Source organism: Cnephaeus nilssonii (genome assembly GCF_951640355.1).
Source record: "Cnephaeus nilssonii genome assembly, chromosome: 9".
In the NCBI taxonomy this organism is placed as follows: Eukaryota; Metazoa; Chordata; class Mammalia; order Chiroptera; family Vespertilionidae; genus Cnephaeus; species Cnephaeus nilssonii.
Window position 1 is genome coordinate 36,317,587 of NC_137080.1, and position 19,376 is coordinate 36,336,962.

Sequence of the window (19,376 nt, forward strand, 5' to 3'; positions counted from 1 at the left end):
CCTAATTAACCTACAGTCTTCAAGCGTCAGGGTTACTGCGGCCAATTCTGCACAACCATTTGTTTAATGCACAATCTGCTCTAATAACCTCCAAGATGAAACTGCAAATATAAACCCTTTTTTATTTCTACTAATTAACTAGACATTGGAATGTGCCATGCCCTATAATCTGTATTAATGTGTAAATACAAGTTTTGCCTACTTCATATAAAGCATACAGAAAGAACTTATTCAACAAATAAATTTCTTCAATGAAGGACTTCCATTATTCAAAAAGTTCACTGAATGCCTACTATGTGCCAAGCACTGTACTGGACTGTACAGATATCATTGTAAATATGACAGACATAGACAGCCCCTGCACGTGGACCTTATATGTCTAGTAAGGAAAAGAGACACTAACAAAGGATTACAACTAATGCCACACCTGTGCCTTGCACAGCACCTGCCAAAGTTAAGCTCAGTACATACTGTTATCAATACTTCCGTTTCAAAAATTCAAATACTGAAAAATAAATAAAAAAATAAAAAATTCAAATACTGAATCCAGAAAAGGCCTATGTTGAATATATTAATCAGGAGTGATACGAAGGGAGGAAAAGTGATGGCAAAGTCATGTTCAAATTAAAATTGTAGTATAGCCCAGCCAGTATGGCTCAGTGGTTGAGTGTCAACCTATGAAACAGGAGCTCATGGCTCGATTCCGGTCAAGGCACATGCCATGGTTCAATCCCCAGTGTGGAGCATACAGGAAGCAGCCGATCACTGATTCTCCCTCATCATTGATGTTTCTATTTCTCCCTCTCCCTTCCTCTCTGAAATCAGTTTTTTAAAATGTATTATAAAAATAAAATTTAGTATAGTGACGATGGGCATGCAACATTGCAAATGTACTTAATGCACTGAAATGTACACTTAAAATGGTTAAAATGGCAGATTTTATGTTACATATATTTTACCACAATATTTAACATAGCACCAAAAAACTGCATTCAGTTGTTAAATGTTTCATCAACTTCAGCAAAGACTTAAAACATGTACGTACTTCTAAGTCTCAGAATGGTGTGTTGAAAGGTGGAGAGAACAGAAAGCACAGCTGAAAACCGACAGAAAACATGAAATGACTTGGCTTCAATTCTCCTCTAGCCTTATATCAACTGTTCAGTTCACGGTTCCCTGCTCACATATCAGGCTCAAAACAGGTGAGGGGGGGAAAGGCCACAATCTTAGAAACTGGTTTCATTACAAATTCATGGTTTCCAATCTTGTTTGAGTTCTAGCAATCCTTTTCCTTATCACTAATCAGACCCCCAACCTTTGCCACTCTCTTCAAATCTGCTACTCAACCCCACAGGCTACACTTAACAAAGAGCAAACCAAGGCCACCTCCTGATGGTCTCCAACCCCACCTCCATTTGCTCCGGTCCTTACTTTCTTCTCTGCAGGCCCTAAACAGGTGGCACCTCTGGCAAACCCACCTCCACCTGCTGTGCTCTGGGCTTCCTCGTCCCAGATCTGCTCCTGAACCTTACTCCATCAATTAGCCACTTGGTAACTTGGCCTTCTCCCTCTCCACAGGCGCCTTTGCCTGAAACTACTCCCATCTTTAACAAATTAAATGATTACCTGAAAACCACAAGATAGTGTATTAATGTGTTTTCCCTGTTGTTCCATTTACAGTTCCCAGACTTAAAGAATGATCATACTACAACACAGAGAGAAAAAGCTGAAGGCAACTAGTTTCCATTCACTTATTATTAGACTTAGAAAAGCTGATCTAGTTTGACAGGTCTAACTGACTTGCTTTCCAAAACACTCAAGGTATTTCCAACGAAATAAAGTAATTATCCAAAGATTACTGACCACTGATTAACTTATCCTCTTAAGTAACCATAAATAATAGGGATTACATTGCCTTGACATTTTTCCATAACCCATTCTCAGTTGCCACCAGACAGCCAAAGTCATCATGATGAATTAGAGGAAGAAGACAGATTAATTGGATTAAGCATTACTTTTACCCAATCCTTTTTTCAAAAAGGATGAATGCCTTTTCATTTAAGTGGATTAATATTTGTTTCCTAATTTAAGTTACAAAAAACAACTACCACATATACAAACCTAATTATCATAGCATAAACATAACAAATGAAGTTACAGAAAACAGTGTGTTTTGAAGTGAATACCAAAAAACATGCATAGCTCTTCTGTGATTCCAGTCCTTTGGTATTAGCAAGTCTCTTTCTGCCTGGTGCGTTGGCATGGAACTTGAAAGACTCTATGGCTTCTATTACTCAAATTCTGAGGGGAAAAATGGTTTCGTTAAACTTCCCCTTTTCTCTTCTCCCCATAATTATTAGATATCAAATGTACTTGTCAGCAAACCAGCACAACAGCAGACAGCATGGACAAAATACCGCCTTAAACCCCGACATTGGCTTTAACTACAGACCTTGTAAATGAAGCCAAATGGGACTGAAAAGACCAAACAGTTACTGGAAGGGTCAGGGTGTCTTGGCTTACAACATAAGGCAGACACCCTCTTCTTGCACAACCATCAATTCCCTTTTCATCCACCCCCTGCTTTTACTGGTTCTTCCTCCAGGGTCACTGCACTTCCAGCCCCTTCAGCTGGGCTTCAATCACCAGAGAGCAATTCAGGACCCAAGTGCTGAGAGTTTACAGCATGGCACGTGAGTCAACACACACGCCCACATAGAGACACAGTGCCAACCTGCTCAGTAACAGCAGTGTTTGATACATCTGTGTGCTTTGTACATCCAAAGCACTTAAACATCCTATTATCTTGAGTCTCACCGATAACGCTGTGACAGGAAACTAAGGCAAAATACAACTGTGTGTAGCCAGGTAACTAGTTATTCTCTGAATTAGAACTGACTCCATTCCCAGCCAGCCAGCACCACAAAAAAACAGACAGCACTTCCTCCGCCACCTGTCAAACTTCAGATGTGCAGTGTGAGTACGCAACAGCAAGTCATGCTTCTTAACAAAGAGAACAACTTTCCATCCTAGTCAAAAAAGAACTTAATTTCATTTATTTTTGTTTTCTAATAGTTTTCCTACACAATTTTTTTAGTTTGTTCTTTCTAGACAATTTTTTAAGTGAGCCTACACTTAGACGTTAGCTGTTTTCATTATGAATTGTGAATGAAGTAGCTGACTCAGTTACTAAATGCTGTGAAGTCTGATCTACAAGATAACATCATCTGCCTGTTGAACGAGTTTTCCACTGGCAATACATTTATATTAGAAATGCATAAATTAACTGAAACTATTCTAAGCTATTCTCATAATCTCTTGGCCTAGAACCGTGGTCGGCAAACTGCGGCTCACGAGCCACATGCGGCTCTTTGGCCCCTTGAGTGTGGCTCTTCCACAAAATACCACGGCCTGGGCGAGTCTATTTTGAAGAAGTGGCGTTAGAAGAAGTTTAAGTTTAAAAAATTTGGCTCTCAAAAGAAATTTCAATCGTTGTACTGTTGATATTTGGTTCTGTTGACTAATGAGTTTGCCAACCACTGGCCTGGAACATCATGAAAATAAGACTTACAGACTGGCCAGGCTGGCATGGCTCAGTGGGTGAGCATCGACCTATGAATCAGGAGGTCACAGTTTGATTCCTGGTCAGGGCACGCCTGGGTTATGGACTCAGTCCCCAATGTGGGATGTGCAGGAGCAGCCAATCAATGATTCTCTCTCAGCATTGATGTTTCTATCTCTCTCTCCCTCTCTTTTCTGTTCTGAAATCAATAAAAATATAAAAAATAAAATTATAGTCTTTTAAAAAAAAGACTTACAGACTGGCTTAATTACATCATGAATGAAAGAAACCATAAATGCCAATGGTCTCAGAGGTCCTGTTAAATTAAAGGGGGAAAAAATGACTAAGTTTTAGTACTAAGTTTTGGAAATACTTAAGACCATGATAGTAAAAATACAATCCTTCCTTTGGAAAACTGTAAATCTGAATTAGAAAAATCTAAATGTTGGAAAGACTTCTTAAGGAATGAAGTTTTGTTACTTACAAATAAGATTATTTCAGTGGAAACTAACTAAACTACCAGAACCAGCCACCAAGTCTGCTTGAGACAGAATTTCTGTTTTCTACTATGACATCTTGTTCCTCTTAGAGACATACACTCTTTCCAAAGCTCTACCTCTGGCCTCAGCTTCACTCTGAGGCTCCAGGTTCACATTTCCAGTTACCTGTTTGACATCAACCTCTGATGTTCTGTAGGCATTTAACAGTCACATATCTAACATCTGAGCCAGCCTTTCCCTGTCAGCTCCTCCTCTTCAGGGCCCAGGAGCCTATCAATGGCACCACCTGTCACTGTCTACATAATCTGCAGGGCACAGCACAAAATGAAAACGTGGGGCCTCCCAGTTCAAAAATTATTTAGATGCAATCTCCAGACACAGGCCTCATCTGTTTCTGTGTCACTGTCCACACCATCATTTGCCAAAATTCCTTCAGTCCATCTTTGAAACGTCTCACATCTGTCCCTTCTTTCCTACTTCTCAAATCTCACTTGGCTTTCAGCCAAGGACTTCGTAACTGCTGTTCTTCCTATTTCTTGCCTTTTGCAAACCATTCACCTCCCTCTCCCTCTCTCTCCCTCTCTCTCTCTCTCTCTTTCTCTCTCTCTCTCTCTCTTTGGTTAATTCTCACCCGAGGGTATTTTTTTCATTGATTCTTAGAGAGAGTGGAAAGGAAAGAGAGAAAAACATTAATGTAAGAGAGACACATCAATTGGTTGCCTCCCACATAAGCCCCAACTGGGGCTGGGGATTAAACCTGCAACCCACATACATGCCCTTACCTGGGAATCAAACCCATGACCCTTCCACGCACAGCTGGTGCTCTGACCACTGATCACACCAGCCAGTGCAAAGCACTCACATCTCTTTAAGGCACACTTCTGAAACCCTCATTATCTCCCCATTGCCTGTTTGTTAAATAATGTCCAAGCTGCTTAACTCGGCATTCAAACCTTCCATTCCTCAGCTCCACCATCCTCTTCCAGACTTACCTCCTGTGACTTTCCCCTACATATTCTCCAAACTCCTTGTCATTCACCTAATGAACCTAGTGTGTACAACAATATAAAGAACCGGGGTCCTGATGCCAGAGACTTACTAGTAAGTTCAAAGAGAGCCCCGCTACTTACTAGGCTCAGTTGCCCATCTAAAACATGAGTATCGTATATCAGTTATATCATAGGATCATTGAATAGATCAACCAAGATAACATAGCCCTGGCCAGTGTTCTCAGTGGTTAGAGCGTTGCCCCACGCACCGAAGGGTCCCAGGTTTGATTCCCGGTCAAGGGCATGTCTGGCTCCGGTCAGCGTGCGTGAGGGAGGGAACCAATCGATGTCTCTCTCTTACATCAATGTTTCTCTCTCTCCCCGTCCCTTCCTTCCACTCTCTCTAAAAATCAATGGAAAAAATATCCTTGGGTGATTATTAACCAAAATAACAAACAAACACGTTCACATAAACCACATAGTAAAGCACAGTGAAACATTAATCATTAGACTCCACTAGCCCTTGCCCAGCCCTGCACCCTCCCATGGAATACCTTTTTCTGCTGAATCTGCTGAGGACAGTCTACCAATCCTTTAAAGCCTCACCCAAAAGCTACCTCCACGAAGCTTCGCGGGTCAGCTCCCTCAGAAGCCATTGCCTTCCTCTAAAGTCCTCTTGTTTACACTGCATTTAACATAGGCAGCATACTGCTTTAGAGTTGTTGTGTGCATAGCATTTTGTCTCCCCTCATAACCTCTCAAGAATATGGAATAAGTCAAATTCATTTGTTTATTACATGGCCCCTAATACATTGAGTTTGTGCTCAATAAATTAAGTGATTTCTATATCTCCTTTAAAAATCAATTGAAGCAAAAAATAATTTTACACACACTTAGACCCAGATGAATTAATTAAAGCTGTTTTCAACAGACTTAGGTCCATTACCTTGCCTCCAGAGGAGGTGAGGCAAGGTAATAGCACAGGGCGAGAATGAGACGGGCTACTCTTGCAGATTGAGCCTCTCGCAAGCATGTCAAACTCGCAGCCAGCGGGCTACATGCCTTGAGGTATGCTGTTTGACATGCTTGTGTCTAGAGGATGAGATGCCACCTGGAAGTCATGAAGAATTCATGGCTCAGTCTCCAAATGGTTAATTTCCAATACCACCTCAACCCCAAGAAAGGCCTTGATCAACACCTGCGCTGAGGAGAGCAGAGGAAAGGGAACAAGGGTGTGTCCCACCTGCCAAGGTGTGTCAAAAGATAATCTCAGGCCTTCCTAGTATTCCACCTGTGGAAACGAAGTTTTACTCTAATATATTCACTGGTATGTGTTCTCTTATATTTCCAGATATTATAAATAATTGCCGAAGCATTTGCTGCTTCTAAGGGCTTCAAAAGCTGGGAAAACACTCAGCCCTAAAATCAATAAAATATGATTTAAAACTAATTTTTAAAAATACCATTGGTGCCCTAGCTAATGTGGCTCAGTTGGTTGAGCATCATCCCATGCACCAGGAGGTCGCCAGTTCGCTTCTAGGTCAGGGCACATGCCAGGGTGCAGGCTCAATCCCCAATGGGGGGCGTGCAGGGGGCAGCAGCCAATAGATCTCTCTCTCTCTCTCTCTCCATCCCTCCCTTCCTCTCCCTCTCCTTCTCACTCTCCCTCTCCCTCTTAAAAAAATAAATAAATAAACCTCACACTGGTAGGGTTTTCAGGAAGCAGTACATTGCTGGGGCATAGTAAAGCAATTCAAGTCCTCTAAAGAACAAGTTGGAAATGTGTAAGTTTTCATCCGCTTTGAAGCAGTAATCTCACATATACCTGAAAAAAGCAATCCAAAACAGGAAAAAACAATTTGTTTAAAAATGTATACACATAGCCTGGCCAGAGTGGCTCAGTGGTTGAGCATCGACCTATGAATCAGGAGGTCATGGTTTGATTCCCGGTCAGGGCACATGCCCAGTTGTGGGCTCAATCCTCAGTGGGGGATGTGCACTGATGTTTCTAGCTCTCTCTCCCTCTCCCTTCCTCTCTGATATAAATATAAATATATATGTGTATATATATTTGTATATAACACAAGTACACACATATATTTAAATGTATACACATATGCTACTTACACCACATCACACTACTTACACCACACTACTTACACCACACTACTTACACCACACCACACTCAGCAAAGGAGGTCTGGTTGGATAACCTGGGGTAACCAACCAGTAAGGTAGAACACTACACTTACTGAAAACAACCACTGACAAATGTGAATCCTTTGAGATGCTGCTATTTAAAACTGGAACATGAAGTAAAAACTAATCAAAAGGATAATTAAGCAAGATGAAAAAGGTTTTACTACTAAAAACAGTCACCAGACAAACCCATTCAACTTGGCCTTAATACCTATCTACCCAGAAAAGTCAATAAATATCTCCACTTAATGAATAGTGGAGTTTTCTATTTTTATAAAATGTATCTCAGAATTTGGTTTTGGATCCAGTCTGAGTTTGTCACAAGAATAAATTTTGGCTTTCTGAACACATGCAGAACACTGTTGATACAATTTACTTTTTAGCAAAAAAAGAAAAAAATGGGTAAGAGCTGACATGCACCTTTCCCTGACTTGTGCAGTAATTTAACCACTGACCGACCTGTTGCTGAGCTTTAACTACCTAATTATAGAAAAGCCTACCCCAAGTTACATGTAAAGCTCTAGTCAGCGACTCTCCAGTGAGGGACCTGGAGGAGGAAGGCAGCAGTTCCCCCTCAGAGGGACACATCAGAAGTTCCAGAGGCACATTTAGTTTAAAACATAGTCAATGTTATAATTTTACATTTAAAAAACAAAAATAGAACCCTAATTATCTGCAAAATACAACTAAAAATGAAGTGACAAGATCTTGGCTGGTGGATAAATACCTGGCTTTATGTCCCCATTTCAGGGACCATGAGACTTTAATGTTTATCCAGAGGGAGCAGAGGAGGTTAGAAACACTGCTTTGGTCCCCATACATTATTTCAAACCTGTATTTCATATATAGCCTCACAATTAAACATTGGTGAAATGAAAAGACTTCCGACCTGAGAATAAGGTAGGTCATCCCCTTAGCTTGCAAGTTCTAATATCTAGGTATAAATGCAAGGTGGGGAATTATTTTTGTTATTAATGAAGATATTTCATCAAAGAAGGTATGGTGGATGCACATTTGCTGCCCATATGCCTGAATGCACTGTTTTCCTCCATCACTCTGGTCTCAGAAGGGCCAGCGGTTCCCGGAACATGGGAGTCGCTCCTTCTGAACCGCTGCCATTAAAAACACCCCCGATTCCTGTGTGCTCAGCGCTGTGGTGACCTGACTGTTCAGTACTATTTGGGGTTTAGTTTGTTCCTGTTGAGGTTTGTTTGTTTAATTTGAATGTGAGGGCAGATCTTTAGTCAGGTTGTGAAAACTCCAAGTGGTATTCTATTGCAAGAACAACTGCACAGGATTTCTGATAACTGGGGTAGAAGGCACTAGTAAGGTTCTAGAGAACGCATAGGTAAATATGCAGAAATTAGTTGCAAGGGGGGAAAGGGCAGGGTTCTACATTTCAGGACAACTTTAACACAAGTACAAATTTTTACCCACCTAAAAAGATGTTCTTAAACTCAACTTAGTGTATGTAAAAACTGGTATCATGTGGCCTGAACCTAAACTGCAAGTCAAAACTTTCTTATCTATAAACTAGAGGCCCAGTGCACGGATTCGTGCACCAGTGGGGTCCTTCAGCCTGGTCTGCGCCCTCTTGCAAACCAGGACCCCTCGAGGGATACAGTAGTGCACAAAGCGGCAGGCAGCCAGGGAGGAGCCTGATCCTGGCCCGCGTGCATGCCTGCTGCCGCTGCGCTCAGTAGCGCTGCCACAGAGTGGGAGAGGCTCACTTAGCCACAGCTGTGCTTGCCAGCCATCAGCCCCTCGTCTGGTGCCCGTCTGTCAGCTGAGCGGCGCTCCCGCTATGGGAGCACACTGACCACCAAGGGTGCAGCTCCTGCATTGAGTGTCTGCCCCCTGGTGGTCAGTGTGCATCATAGCTACCAGTCGGTCATCCGGTCATCTGGTCACTTAGGCTTTTATATAGATAGAGGTAATGACACCCTACGAGGTGACTTTAAAGACTTAAATTAAGTAATGTATATGAAAGCCCTTTCTTTATGGAAAAGGATATGCAAATTATCACTTATAAATATGTATTATCTTAAAAATGCCTTTCACAGAATGCTAGATTAGAATAGATTGAAATTTGGGTCTCCGCCTTCCACTTTAAGCTTAATTCACAACTCATTTGAATTCATGCTATCCCCAAAACATTCCAAGTGGCATAAAATCGTTAGGGCCCAGGGCTGTCACAAAAGAAGTAAAATGGCTGCTTCATCAGAATCATACAAGGACTAAAAACCACACTGAAGAGAGAAGTGACACAGATAAAGGCATAGAGACAAAAGACAGCAGGACACACTTGGGGCATAGAAGACCCCAAAGAAGGCAGGAAAAAGGAAGTAAGTACATGGCCTGGGATAAGCCTCAAGGAACTACAACATGGGCTCAGCAAGGGCCATAAAGGGCATATCACATTAAGAGCACTGAGTACGATTTATTCTAAAAGACACTCAAAAGCTCTTTAGAAATTATCCTCTTATGCTTTTACTTTTTGCTTGATTTGGTTCTTTTGACAGTTAATTTGATTGATAAAAATCCCAGGAATACTCACATGGTTGTATTTAATTAGAATTCACTACACACTATTTACACTATTCAGTCTTGCCCTGAATTCAGAAGCATTCAGGAAAGAAGAGTATGAGATGCTCACACCATACTCATTTATTATTCCAAAATACTGGAACCATTTTTATGGTCTAATGACTTATTTTAGCAGGCAGTTTAGATGAATTTAAATATGTTTTATTGATTTTTTACAGAGAGGAAGGGAGAGGGATAGAGAGCTAGAAACATCGATGAGAGAGAAACATCTACCAGCTGCCTCCTGCACACCCCCCACTGGGGATGTGCCCGCAACCAGTGTACATGCCCTTGACCGGAATCGAACCTGGGACCCTTCAGTACGCAGACCGACGCTCTCACCACTGAGCCAAACCGGATTCGGCAGTTTAGATGAATTTACATGGAATAAAAAGTTAGATGCTTTAAGATGGAGAATGAAGAAAATTCAAGTTTAACAGTTGCCTTAAGTGAGTTATCTTAGTTTTCCAACCTCTTTCAGTGCATATAACAGTCAGGTATTTATAGTATAAGATGTATAGAACCAAGAATCAGATCATCCGTCCATTGTACAAAGCACCATTACTAAAAAACCTTCCTCAGATATAGAAATAGTCATATAGGCAGCTTTACACACACAGTCCTTAGCATAAGGCTAGACAGAGCAGTTCAGTTCTGAACTATAGCCAAAACCTCCTTTAAGTTTAGGTGTAGCATACAGCTGCCGTACATAGATATCAGCGTAATGGCAAATGTGGAAATTTTTTTTAAATATATTTTTATTGATTTCAGAGAGGGAGAGACAGAAACATCAATGATGAGAGAGAATCACTGATTGGCTGCCTTCTATCCACCCCCGACTGGGGATCAAACCTGCAACCCAAGCATGTGCCCTGACCAGGAATCCATCTATGACCTCCTGGTTCATAGGCTGATGCTCAACCACTGAGCCACGCCAGCTGGGCGTGAAAACTTTTTTTTTTTTAACCTTCAAGAAGTACTGACTGACTTGAAATTTCAGAGTTATTTGTAAGACTATATTGAGAGGTGTTGAAAGATGCATTAATCCCTAAGGATAACTGAAAATCCTATTTTGTGATCATAACCATCTTAAAGAGCAATCTACCTCCATACAGGGAAGGTTGTTGCCAAAGTCTCCCTTTTGATAGTCCACTTCTCGTTAAAACTGTTGAATTTTTAATATCTTGGTTTTTACTTTAAATATCCAAGAGAGGAGAATAATGTGCTGTTTCCCAAACTTATTTAACCACAGACCACTACTTTAAAGAAAGGCTATTAAAGAACACATTTTTGGAATTACTCAAAGAAGTAGGGGTCTTCTTGACCATGCCTCTAGACCACAAAGACATAATTTTTTCAGAAGGATATCATTAACTACTCTAAATACTGACTCTAAAAACATACTTGTTTTAAACAGATACTTTTAAAGTCCATATACCATTAAAATATTTTTCTTTCTGCAGGAAGAAAGCAGACAAGTAAACTAGATTAATATCCTCGTAAGATCCCAGAGACTGTCCAGGGCACTGCATCAGGAAAATGAAAGGACCCTACACTCTCTCTCAGTCCCATGAAGGAACTAAAAATGGGCTTTCCAATATCCAAGCAAAGTTGTAACTTCTAAGAGCAAACAACATTCTAGTTCATTGCAGTATCTGTGGTATCCCAGAAGTGTCTGATTCCTCTCCACACAGGCAAGAAACATGCACATATGAACAAGTAACAAACAAACAAACAAAAAATCAATAAAAATAAATAAATAAAAATAAAGCTCCTTGGGAACAGCTGTCTCTCTCAGTTCCCATCTCCAGTGCTCTGCACAGAGGGTGTCAGATACTTAGTAATGAATGATACTTGTAGAATGAATGAGGAGTAACATTAGGATGTGTAAACTCACATCTTAGTGCGAATGGCTCTCTTCAGGCCCTTTCCTAAGAAATTGTGGGTATATCATCAGTTACATCCGAGTTAAGAGAACTCTGAAGAGGAGAGCGTGATCCTGAGAAAGATGCTCTCCCGTTCTTCCTGGAAACATCGTCCTGCTATGGATCAGACTAAAGAACATGGTTCCTCAAAGGAAACCCCAGACTTTTGTTTGAATGCCATATGAAATGATCTCATTTTTTTTCAATATATTTTTATTGATTTCAGAGAGGAAGGGAAAGGGAGAGAGAGATAGAAACATCAATGATGAGAGAGAATCATTGATCGGCTGCCTCTTGCACGCCCCACACTGGGGATCGGTCCACAACCTGCGCATGTGACCTGACTGGGAATCCAAACGTGACCTCCTGGTTCATAGGTTGATGCTCAACCACTGAACTACACCAGCCGGGCTGATGGTGTTTCTTCTTGGAAGTCTCTCTACTCTTCAAAATCTACTTCCAGGAGACCTTAACAATTGGCCTTTGTTTACTGACAGCAAAGTAAGATCAAGAAACTGGGACCCTGATCTTTCAGATGTCTTTTCTAACCCCAGAATTCCTGGTGTAGTATTCAATCAATTGCTAATGCTTGAATTATACAACATAAAGAACATTGGATTAGCAAAATATTATCTAGCCAATGCAATATGCTCACTTGTTAAAAACCAGCTTCTGGAATCAGATAAACCTGAATTTGAATTCTGGCCCCAATGCTTACTCAAACTCTGCAAACCTGAGTTTCCACATCTGATAAGAAAGATATCAAATGCAGCCTAGCCCCTGGGGTTGCAGTAAGGTTTAAATAAGAATGCATGTAAAGTGCTTAGCACTGGGCTGGCACATGGGAAATTCTCAAGAAATGTGAACCATCATTTGAAACCCTCAGTTCCCATTTTATCACAACCTCCCTGTGTATCCTTGGACTAATCAATCTGAAGAAGCTAATGAAAACATGGAGACAATTAACTGCCCTCTAATGCTGGGATTATCCATCATGAATAGAGTAATAGAAAACGGACCAAAACTTTGAAAAATAAAAGCCTTAAGCAATTGTAGATATTTGGGGCGTTGTACTTGAAGCTTGCATATGTTTGATCACAGATGACTCAGCATTAGTGGAAAAGCCAAACTTCAAAGCAGGTATTCTCAAATACTTCAGTGCCTTTTGTAGATGATGGACTCTATGAAACACCTGTTGGGGAAGGGGGATATCTCAATATTAACTGACCCAATAACTATCTTGTCACCCTTTTTTCACAGATGAGGTTAAATCCGTTTTCTTTCTCATACCTTAAAAAACAGCTGTTATACATGTATTACACCGTGTCCAAATAAAGGCCAACGTTCAATCAAGCTGCTGTGTTACGCAGGGCCATTATAAGTGCATAAGGCCCCTTTGTAGGAATTAGATAAAGGGCACCCAGAACACAGCCTGGTTTTCCATCTCCACTTATCCTGAGTTGGGCACATCTGTGCAAGGGCATGACCAAACATGGCAATCATGCAGATAAGCACAGAGATCTTCAGTATTTAACTGGCATACCCATATGACTGTTTATCTCTCTCTCTCTCTCTCTCTCTCTCTCTCTCTCTCTCTCACACACACACACACACACACACACACACACACACACACACACGGCTCAAAGTTGTCAAGAACTGAGTAAATGGAGAAAGATATTCATGAAAACGGAAAATACGGAGTTTCAAAAATTTCAAGATAGCAGGTCCTGTCCCCTCCCTCATCTTTTGCTACCCAGTACTGGGATCCTGTCGCCAACAGGAACTTGTAGGTAGAGGCTTCAACACGGCAAAAAGGATTGCTGGCGAAGCCATGGTCTTTCTCCAGCAGTTGCTCACTATCTCAAAAGAACCAAGGCAGGAAGAAGCAAAAACAAGAAACAACCCTCAGATTCCAATGGATCAACTCATCTGGGCTTGCAAACACAGTATTAAAGGCTGTTGTCTTGTTGTTTTGACTGCATTAAAAATGTGTAAACCCAGGCAAAAATGTGCTAAATGCTGAAGGAAACAGTCTAAAAATGGTAACTGGCAGTTCAGCCTCCTGGAGCGCTTCCTTCCCAGATACCTGATACTCATACAGAAAAGACACAAAATTACTTTTGTTTACCATCACATATGCACATCTATCCCCCTAAACTTTTTAATGATAGTCTTCCTTACAAAGTAGATGATATTACATTTTTAACGCTTTTTGTACCTAGCCCTGTGACCTGAATAACACAGCAACTTCAAGAGCTATTTATGGAACAGAAATTCCAGAGTAAATATGGCACCTTATTTAATACATGTCGAGACAATGTACAAGCATATTCATTGCAGAGTCGTTTACAGTAAGTTTGAAAATAATATAAATGTCTAATAAAGGGACAATGCATAAATAAAGTATAATATAGTAATACAATGGAAAACTATGAGTTGAAACAAAAAATTCAAGCTAACAGCTCAAATTAAGGTATTATATGGATAAATCGCAGACACAACACAGGGTAAAAGAAAAGCAAGTTGCAGAAGGATACACATAAGAACATACTATTTACATAAGATTTTAAAACTCTCAACATTACCTCTGCCTTAGAATTTGTTATGACAGCAAAGTAAGATCAGGGAATTGGGACAGTTGTATACTCATTTTATGCACACTAAAGACCCAAGAAATGTTCACTAAAAATAACAAAAAAGTAAGGTTTAAAAAAGATGATGCATCGCCCTCGCTGGTTTGGCTCAGTGGATAGAGCATCAGCCTGCAGACTGAAGCGTACCGGGTTCGATTCCGGTCAAGGGCACATGCCCTGGTTGCAGGCTCTATCTCCAGTGGGGGGCGTGCAGGAGGCAGTCCATCCATGATTCTCTCATCATGGATGTTTCTCCCTCTCTCTCCTTTCCCTTCAATAAAATTTTTTTTTTTAAAGATGATTAACTATATAAAGTTCCCCAAATGGCCGTGAGGGAGTCTGATTTAGTCATGGAAATCACTTAGCCGTTTAAGTCTGAAGACGTGTGCTCTCTCTCCATTCTGCTACTCACCAAGACACTTTATTTCGCCAAGCTTCAGTTTGCTCACCTAAACGGGGTGGACAACGCCTACTGGCAGGACAAGGTGGGAAAGGTATGCAGAAGAGTTATACAGAAGATCTTCAACTTGCTTTTTTGCCTGCTCAGTCAAGAGATCGCGGAACAGCGCTCTAAAGGGGGGGATGTTGAGTCTGCACCTTTTTCATCTAGTTTGGTAAATCGTTAAGTACGACAAAGAACACAACGGGAGAAGGCAACCCTCACGCTCCTCTTCGCCGCCCCCCCCCCCATCCAGCTGCCTCCTATCCTTTCAGTATTTAGCACAGTGTCCCCCCAGCCCCCCCCCAAAAAAAAAAAACAACACACAAAACAAACCCTAGGCACAAGGGGACTCGCTGGGGCGCAGAAGGCGGCCCGGCCCGCGCCTGTCCCCGCGCTGACCGCGGCGGGCGCTGCGCCTCACCTGTCTTGAAGACCATCTGGTCATCGTCCTTGGACCCGAAGGTCTTCAGCATGGCCACGAAGAGCACCCCGCAGGCGTTCTGGATGCCAAACACCGACCCGTTGCACCACATGGCCGCCAGCATCACCAGCCAGCCCCAGCCGCCCTCGGGAGGCGGAGGGGGCTCGGCGCCCGCCGGCCCCGCCAGCTCCACCTCGACCTGCTCCTTCTCGGCGGCCGCCTCGGGACCGTCGGAGGGTCCCAGGCCCGAGAGCGGGGCGGCCCCCAAGGACGCGGGGCTGCGCGTCTCTGTCTTGCCCGACCCCTCGGCGGCGACGGGCTCCGCGGGAGAGGGCACCATGGCCCCGGCCGGCCCGTCGGGCGCCGCGGGAGCACGAGGGGCGTGAGTTCGCGGCGGGCAGGCTCCGGAGCAGCTGCCCACAGCCCGGCGGGCGGGCCGGAGAGACCCGGGCGAGGGCTGCGGAGCCCGGGTGGGCGGGCGGCGGAGGCGCGGAGGCTGCCGCGAGAAAAGCGGCTGCGCGTTGGAGCCTCTGGGTTCGGGTTCGGGTTCGGGTTCGGGTTCAGGTTCAGGGCTCGGCCTCCCAGTCCACAGCCCCGCACCCCCGCGGAGTCGGGGCCCGGCGGCCGGCTCTTAAAGACGCCCCCGCCCCGTCCCGCCGGCTGGGGGCGTGGCTGGCAGTGGGACGTGCCCAGGGTCCCCAGATGATTGGCCTGCGGGACGGCGGAGGCGGGCCCACCGCTTCACGCGGCCGAGAGCGGACCAGGTGCCGCGAGCCGCTGCACTGCGCGCGCCTCCTCCTACCCAGTGCGGGGTCACAAAAGTGTAGGTCACCCCGCCCGCCCGAGCGTTCGCGTCTCCTGGGTGCAGGCTGGTGGGTCCGCTGGACCTTTAGCGTCCGCTCACTGACAGCCTCACAACCAAACATTGTCTCTTTGTTTTGTTTTGTTTGTTTTGGCGTTCACCTCTAATTACTAATCATAACATGTAAGATACATTATGCCACCTGCCTACTTAAAAAAGAGAGCCGGAGAGATCAGAGACCTTATTTAATTACTTCATGTCTCCTGCGTTTATGTACAAATTCCTGTGAATACCCGGCACCTTGAAGATGCTCATTTTGGAAGACAGACTTTAATACCCAAGTCTTCAAATAAACACTTTTGACAGACGGCTAGAAAGCATTACTTTTTAAACTACAGCACAGTTTGCACTTAAAAGCTAACACCTGTATGCAACTCCTCTGACTCTCTGAAGCATGGAACAACGTAGGAAAAAGAAAGGAAGAGTAATTCGCTCTGTACCAGTGAGCACACTTATTAATTTCTCAATTACTCATATAATTTCAAAGTCAAAATATGCTACTTTGCACGCCCACCATTGTGATGGAATACACAGATAAGTGTGATGGATCACTTTTCCGCCTCTGCCCTTCATAAACTCGTAGAAAGGGTTCTGGTATAGAATAAGAGGCTCAGATGATGTTTTATAAACATGTTCAACAAAGAGAAGTGACATGGAACCATTGAATTACATTTGAAACACTAGAGAAGACCTTTTACAGCAAGTAGCCTTTTGAGCTGAGCCCTGAATCAAACAGGGAACTTCAGCAGGCAAAGATAGGGGAAGAGAATTCTAGGTAGAGAAAAAATATTGTAAGCTGAGGAAAGCAAGATGTGCTTGAGGAGCAGGGAACACAGCTCAAGTATAATGTGTCCTAGGGATGGAGTTAGAATGATAAACGAAGAATAGCCACACAAGGGCACACAAAAATTGAATGTACAGAATCTTATTCCATCATTGTTGGAAGTAAGAAAAAAGGGGAAGCAAAAATGTATATCAGTAGAGGATTAATTAAAGATATATAACCTCTAAAAGTTATCATATTCACCTCTGTTGACTTTAAAAGTTGTCCACAGCCCCATCAGCGAGACTCAGTGGTTGAGCCTGGACCTATGAACCAGGAGGTCATGGATCCGTTTCCAGTCAAGGCACGTGCCCTGGTTGCAGGCTTGATCCCCAGTAGGGGACCTGCAGGAGGCAGCCAATCAATGATTCTCATCATTGATGTTTCTGTCTCTTTCTTCCTCTCTTTTCCTCTCTGAAATCAATAAAAATACATTTTTTAAAAAAAAGTTGTCCACAAGATTTTATTGGGCAAAAGAAGCACATCAAATAAATATCCATGAGTCAATACTGATATAAGTAAATGATTAAGTACATAAATGGGGGAGGGGGGATTGACAGATCTCTCCTACAGAAAATTCCCAATAATATGCCAACCTCCAGGAAGTGAAGTATGATATCTCACTCCTTAAGTGTGGGCCGTGCACAGTAAGTTTCTTCAAAAAGAAAAGTATGGAAAAGGGGGGAATGCAGAGTGGCTTTTAGAGTTTCAAAACTGACAAACACTGCTTCAGCCAGGTGATCAAGGATGTATCCCTCACATGATGCGATGAAAATGGCACTTTATCTCTCTGATCTTCCTCCCCAAAACCCATAACCCAGTCTAATCATGGGGGTGAGAGGGAAAGAATAAAACATTCCTCAAAGTAATTGACCAGTACTCCTCAAAACTCAGGGACATACAAATAAGCAAAGTCTGAGAAACTGTCACAGCCAAGAGGAACCGGAGACAGGAAAACTAAGTATAATGTTGAGATGGGATCCTAGAACAGAATAAGGACATTAGATAAAAACTAAATAAATCTGAGTAAAATATGGAAGTTAGTTCACTATTCATATTGGCTCATTAATTACAACAAATGTGGCATACTAATTAAGATGTTAATAATTGAAGAAACTGGATACAGGGGTATGGGAACTCTGTACTATCTTTGCAATTTTTCTATAAATCTAAAACTTTTAAAAGTAAAGCTTATTTCATCTTGTAAAAATGTATATATGTGTATATGTGTGTGCATATCAGTACATTAAACATGATAGTTTGTTTTTAAATTTTCGTTTTACATTTAAGTGCTTGTATATATTTGTACAGAGGCTATGAAATGTTATTTTTTAATATATAACTCATTGTCAACATGTTTTTCTCTGTGTGTGCCAATATTGTTTCTAAACAGTATATAATATACCCTAATTTCAGATTAAAGTTTGACACTTTTCAGAGAAGTTGATATAGCAGCAGCTCTGACTTAAACGATTAAAGAGTTAACATCTACAAAGCACTTAGCACACAGCCAGCACTCTGGAATGTTATCAGTGATTATCATCATTAGTATTGATCTTAATGTTTCGTTCTAGTGATCGCTCACAACCATTCTTTTATTGGGATCAAAGTAATTCAAGTGGATGTTTACATTTGTTTTATTTTTTAGATTTTACACACAAATATATCATGTCAGGAAATTTAAAAATAAAAATCTTTAAATTAGAAATTTAGATACCCTTGTCCTCAACTATTATGTTATCTATTCCTTAAAGATAAATTTTTATTTTCTACCAGTTACTCTTTCCCCAACTCACAAAAGGCATCACTTACAAAATCTGATACAAAATCTCTCTTACTACTAACTTGATCTATTTGGCTCAATTACTCCAGGGCTAAGTATTCTTCCAGACTGTGGTGGGAAGGAGGGATGTATGCTGAAGTTTACCAATAAAAACTAAATTCCAGTTCATTTACACTCGGAATTGGCTGTGCTTCCATCTACACTGCTTTTCTCAAATTTCTAAGTTAGTGAAAGAAGAGTTTTTATGATGTGAAATGAAATAAAACGAAAGCACTTTGAAGATTATAAAGTGCCTTAAACAGTAAAATTAAAGTGTTACTTTAAGCTTCTATGCTCCAAGAAAAAGATATTCTGGATCCCAAATTAGATTCTGGACTGAACTTTCATTAAATCAGACAAGTTTGTGTTTAGCACTTATTTTTAATTTATAATAAAATGAGCATACATTATAGTAGTTTCGGGCTGTACAACATAGAAATTTTACATTTATATACCTCACAATGTGATCACTACACTAAGTCTAGTAATTATCCTCACCGTGCAACATAATTACAATATTGTTGACTATATTATTCCCCATGCTGTACACTCCATCTCTGTGGTTTATTTATTTTATAACTGGAAGTTTGTGCCTCTTTTCGCCCTTCA

The 19,376-nt window shown here is 41.9% G+C and overlaps 1 protein-coding gene across 1 annotated transcript in view; it reads right to left on the reverse strand.

Moving 5' to 3' along the window:
* The window catches only part of SLC16A10 (solute carrier family 16 member 10), a 97,357-nt gene extending 81,474 nt beyond the window's left edge, over positions 1–15,883 (reverse strand). The window contains exon 1 of the mRNA XM_079781117.1: positions 15,261–15,883. Within this exon, the coding sequence (XP_079637243.1) occupies positions 15,261–15,600 (340 nt within the window). The 5' untranslated portion in view covers positions 15,601–15,883. The remainder of the gene's footprint in view (positions 1–15,260) is intronic.
* Positions 15,884–19,376: the final 3,493 nt, after the last annotated feature.